The sequence below is a fragment of the Cornus florida genome, unplaced genomic scaffold, assembly GCF_030987335.1.
Source record: "Cornus florida cultivar Cherokee Brave unplaced genomic scaffold, ASM3098733v1 CherokeeBrave_3.0.0_Hap2_Chr01, whole genome shotgun sequence".
Lineage (NCBI taxonomy): Eukaryota > Viridiplantae > Streptophyta > Magnoliopsida > Cornales > Cornaceae > Cornus > Cornus florida.
The window spans coordinates 78,852,748-78,858,587 of NW_026775571.1; the positions used below are offsets into that span (position 1 = coordinate 78,852,748).

General features: G+C 36.7%; 1 protein-coding gene across 1 annotated transcript; it reads right to left on the reverse strand.

The window, feature by feature from the left end:
* Window positions 1-2,820: 2,820 nt before the first annotated feature.
* On the reverse strand, window positions 2,821-5,388 carry LOC132275581 (probable disease resistance protein At4g27220). Its single transcript, XM_059777015.1, has one exon. It carries the CDS (start codon window positions 5,386-5,388, stop codon window positions 2,821-2,823), a length of 2,568 nt encoding a protein of 855 aa, XP_059632998.1.
* Between the last annotated feature and the right edge of the window lie 452 nt (window positions 5,389-5,840).

Genomic DNA, 5,840 nt, shown 5'->3' on the forward strand with positions numbered 1-5,840 from the left:
AGTGGAATGCAAAAGATGTATAAAATAAACAAAACCATGAAGTTCAAACACTTAATTTTTGAAAAAAAAATGAAGTTCAAACACTTAAAAGGAATTCTCAAAACGGTTGATAAACTCTAACCAATTATGTCATGTCACCATTTACTTATGTAGGTCCTATCAGTATGTGTCAGCATTTTAATTTAATTAGTTGGTAATACAATGTCATCAATATACCAGGAGCATTAAAGTATTTTTCCTCTAAACGGCCATGAATTTGCCCCTCTCAATTCTATATATATTTAGCCCATTTCCTCTCTCTGTCTCTGACATCTCTGAATCTCTAGCATCTCTCTTGAAACCCATCCATTTTATACTTCTTCTTCGAATATACTATCCAAATATTTGATGCATTCATATTCAAACTTCTATGACCTGTTTAGGAATCCAAGAAGTGGTTTCAGTTAAATTTTATTTAATATTATTATCCTGGTTGACAGTAAAAAATCAGTGCATTAGTTTGGAAAAAAGATTGTTCCTTACATTATTTTCCATGCACAAGTGAATCAATCTAGAAATATGTCAAACCTACCAACACAGGCCAACCTAAAATTAATCAGCTTATCCTCAACCTGCCTCCCTAACAGATCTGGTTCACTTAAATTATCATTTAAATCAACTTCAGCTGCTCTGTAAAAAGAATGAACCCTTAAATCATAGAAGTTTAACAAAAAAATTCACCAATTTCTACTCTTCTCTGACTCATATAAATCCTCTCATTCCTCCTCAACCTATTTATCCTTGGGATTATTACACATACATGGTGTTATGAACCTATATTTACCATTTGATGATGGAATCAAAATCATGATATTTCGAAAAAAAATAAACTTCACCAAAATGCTGATGTGGACATGGAAAAACACTATTCATTGTCCAAACTACCCGTACTATTTTCAGGTACCACTTTTGTTTTGAACATAGATATACCACTTTTATGCACATAAGTACCATCTTTTGTGCATGCATGTACCATTTTTTGTAAAGCACAAAAAGTGGTACTTCTGTGAGGATAGTTTGGGCAAATGAACAATATTTTTCCACGTCAGTATTTTGGTCAACTTCATTTTTTCAAAATTATGAGGCTTTGACTCCATCAAATAGTAAATATGGGTCCATAACACCATGTATATGTAATAATTCCTTTATCCGGACTACTATTGTCCCAAGCCAATCAAATTCTCACTTCACATTCAGGAATTCAAAGTTACTTGTGTTTTGAATTAATGCTCCGTGTGTTTAAACCTAAAATATTTTCTTCGAAAAATATTTTTCTTTCTAGGTCGAGATTGAAGTCGAGTCCATCGAGTGGAGACTAATGTAAAATAATTTGCCGAAAATTGATGGGTAAATTATTTTTGTTAGGATTTAATATATATATATTTTTTACAACAACCAAACAGTAAAAAAAAATTAAATAAATTTTTTTTTTTAACATTCAAACAAACTGAGCCTAAGAAGAAAATCTAGGGCAACATCCCAAAATTTGAACACCAAGCAAGAGAAAGTATCACCTGAGCATTCAAATTTCCGTCTGTGTCCAAATCTTGGTGGGTTTCTCTAATCCAACAAAACCCTAAATGGAAAGTATGGCCGTAGAAAGAAACTTCCCGGACTGAAGAATCACGGCCCTCCTCCACCCTCCCATGTGCGCATAGTCCTCTGGTCCCTTAATTCCAACTGCTGTAAATAGGCCTGTTCAAAAATAGTATATACAAATAAAAAATATAAAGCTACTAAATGTATTTATATAATCCTTAGCAAATTATGCATACATGCGTAGCAAACACAATTGCATATATATGTATATATATCATTTATAAATTAAATCCAAAGCATCCAATCAAAACAATTTCTCCGAATGACATGACAAGGAATTTAAATTCAAATAGCTCAAATCGACCACAATTGCATAAACATATCAAAATTGAACACTCAAATGGAAAGTAATGAATCGTTAAAGGGGCTTTAATCGAAGGAAATGGGAACAAAAATTGCACAAACAAACCAGATGGTGCTCATGGACGTTGTGTTTGGGATTGTGAAAACCCTAGAGAGAGAGTAGTGAGCCGTCGGAGACTGAAAGATCTACTATGTAGGACTTTGATAAAATGCAATTTAACTGTCTCTCTCAGCTCCAAAACGCAATTAATGGTTCCTTAATCGATGGATCTTAAGAAACTCAATCCAACAACACAAAGATGAGCCCCAACTTAATATACATCTAGATTAGTGTTGTGTTAGAAGAATATGTATGAACACAGAGAATGTCTGTAGAGGGAGATGAAATATATGTTTTGTGAAACCCTAGCCCATAGAGAGAGGAATGAAGGATCGGTCAAGACAGAGAGATAAAAATGAAATGAAATGGTATGGTGTGTGCTAGTGAGAGAGACAGAGTCGGATGAGCATTTTTCACAAAGAGATAGAGAAATGAACGGAGGCCATGTGAAATCATATAAAAAAAAGTTTAGGCATAGTTAGCCGCTACAAGCACTTTTTCTTGTAATGTACCCCTCCTATCCAGCACCTAATAGAACAACAATCTTTCCCTAATCAATTAGGAGAAATTAATTTTGAAGGTGTCTTTCAGAGTAATTTACTTACATTCAAGGCAAATTATAATGCAAAGAAAATAGACAGCACAACAATGGTCTTATAACATAAATTGTAAGTTTATTGGAAAAACAAACAAATTCTGAATAGCAATGTAAGGGATCGTCACAATGTGTTGAGAAAAAAGACAGCCCAAGACTGGAGAAAAGTGCAGCTCCTCCCTAGTCAAATCTCAAAAGCATCATGTGCAGATATCTCCAACTTCGGACAGCAAACAATGCTGAGCAAGATCTCCATTGATGGACGAAATCCATTCCAGACGCTAATTAATTGAGGCAAATCGTCAAGTGATAATTTTCTCAAACTAGGGAGTATGACAAAATTTTCATTTTCCGTCTTCTCTCCCATTTCTATTATCTTCCGTAGTGATACACACCATTCAACAACCAACTCCTCCAAGTTAGAAAGGCATTGAAGCATGGACTCGTCAAGAATGATATCCAGCTTAGGACATTTGTGGACTGACAATACTTTCAACCCATTAAAACTTCCACGGGGCAGTGGACCTCTGAAAATGCTCTCCAAGTTCCACAAATACTGAATACTCAAGTGTTCAAGGTATTGTAATGCACTTTCACTATTGTCCCTACAGTCTATAACAGCAAGAATATTGGGGCACTCACTCACTATACAAAATCTCAATTCCTTGATATTAGTAATCCCGAATTCTGATAGGCTCTTTATCATGTAATGGCGACTTAGATAAAATGCTGTGGCACGCCCAAGTACTTCCAAAACTGTGTTAGGTATGTTCACACCGTTCACAAATCTCAAGCAACGATCATGTTGATCATAATCCAACTCTATATCTTCAGGGACTTGGGAAATGGTGTGTTTGGGGATCTGGCCAACAATAAAGTTGAACTTGCTCAAGGAATTATTTATCCATGGCTGACTTTTCCCGATAAATTTGTCGAGAACATCTAAATTTGGAAAGTGGAGCTGAAGACTGGTCAATTGATTCAATCTGCTCACATCACGTGTTATATCTTCTACATTCTCATCCCACCGCCAAACCGCTCGGGGAACAAAAATGTGTAGTTCTTGCAGCGCAACGAGCTCTGATACAGTACCTCGGGAAACCATATAAGGCGGCACATTAACAGGCTCCGTTGGTTCAACAGATTCATAGAAGGTGACCTGCAAATGCCTGAGAGATCCCAGTTTGCGAACCTCATCAGGAAGGTTGTTAAGCTCAGTGCCTTCAATATCAAGCACCTCGAGAGCTCCAAGATTTCCAACCTCAGGTGGGAGCTCCGCTAAACTTTCACAGTGGCGTAAAATAAGAGCCCGAAGTTCAGTAAGTTCGCATAGAGAAGGCGGCAAAGACCTAATTCCGGTTTTGGATAGGTTTAAAACTCGGAGGAAAGGCATACCACTGAAGAATGTATCAGGTATTGATCCCAACCTCCTGTTATTTTGGAGGAACAAGGCCAAAAGATTGCGACAATTTGGTTCCTTGGGTAGCCTGGAGAAGTCATTATTCATCAAGAAGATCATCTTCTTTCCTTCCCATGACTCCTTAGGCGGTGGACTAGTTAGGCCTGCACCAGCTACTGACAAGATAACACCTTCAGTTGTACTGCCTTGGTATGGTTCCTCCTTTAGTGACTTTTTAATCTGCACACCAGTTCTTATAAAATACTGGTAGTCATCTATTTTTGATGACATTATCCATAACCCTAGATCTTTAACCACAGAAGGTATCCTTAGAGACAGGCCACCATTAACACTATCCAATAGTGAAGAGTCGATAAGACTTTTAATTATATCTTGTCCCTTCTTGCGTGCTCTGGATGAAATTCCATGAATTAAGTCTTCCTCAATAAAGTTCTCTATCAAGCGATCAACCTTAATCTCATGGTCCTCCGCAAATAATGCACAATGCAAGAAGCATCTCTTTATATCACGATCCTTCAATCTGTCATAGCTAAATTCCAATTGTCTAAATGCAGCTTCATGTTCATCAGTGAGTTTGCTTAGATGCTGGAATTGTCTCAATGCATGCTCCCATACCAGAACATCATTTTCATTCCTCAAGGCCTTTCCAGTGGCGATGATGGTTAGAGGCAAACCATCACACTCTTCAACTATTTCTTGAGCAATTTTCATAATGTTTGGAGAATCAAGGACTCCACTCACCTGTTCCTCAAACAATCGCCAAGCTTCTTCAATGGAGACCAGTTCTATTTTGATTGCAGTCTTTGTCACAGCCTCATTACTTGGCTGAAGCATTGAGGTTGAGGTTGAGGTCGACGCTGACATAGTTGTCTCAAAACCCATTTCTACAGGTATAATCTCGGTCATTAAATTTTCAGCATTCACTTTCTCTCTGAGTTTAGCAACTTCTCCAGTTAATTTGACAATATCTTTATTGAGCTTTGTAAGCGTGAAGAACCCTGGCTTTCCAGTTGGATGCCTACGGGCTTGCTGCTGGTTGCCAATTTGTAGATTTTCAACTTGTTCCTCCAACTTCTGTGCACGCTTGCATTTGACTTCAATCTTTCTAATATCTTCTTTGACCTTCTCCATTTTTAACCGATTCCTTGTCAACATGTCTTCCATAGTTCTTCTTTGTGCATGAAGAGCATCTATTCCATTTGTGAGCTTTGCATAATTCTTATCAAGTTCTTTCATGTACTTACGTTTGTGCTTTAAATACAGATATAAATCTTTAAGAAATCTATATCCGATTGTTTCAGATGATCCAGCCATTGCAGCTACAACTGCCATCCTACAAAATTAGAGAACAATAATTATTAATTCATGGTGAGGAAAGTTAAGAGCTAGCATAATGTGCACATAAATCAGATTCATTTATTGGTAATGATTCTAGGAGAAATTCCTAGGACCTATTTAGAAATGGAGTCAATTGTTAATTTAAGATATTACCCCTTCACGGTTGCTCTTACTTAAGAACTACTATCATTTGATGATTTTTTTGTGCGACTTACAGTGACGATCACATGGTGAAGTAATAGTTACATACAATGTTATTAAAGGCTCAAAGCACACCGAGGCACTAGAGGTCCTTTGGAACCTGGGATCACAAGCCTCACAGCTTACAATTGAAATTTTAAAATTTTAAACTACCATAAAAGCATTCACACCTCATAAATCATATCAATATTCTAAAATTTAATATGAAACATGAAAAATTAAATCCATCAACCATATAATCAAAC

What these genes read in the sequence shown, in the direction of transcription:
- LOC132275581 (XM_059777015.1), bottom strand. Translation starts at nt 5,388, where the DNA reads ATGGCAGTTGTAGCTGCAATGGCTGGATCATCTGAAACAATCGGATAT.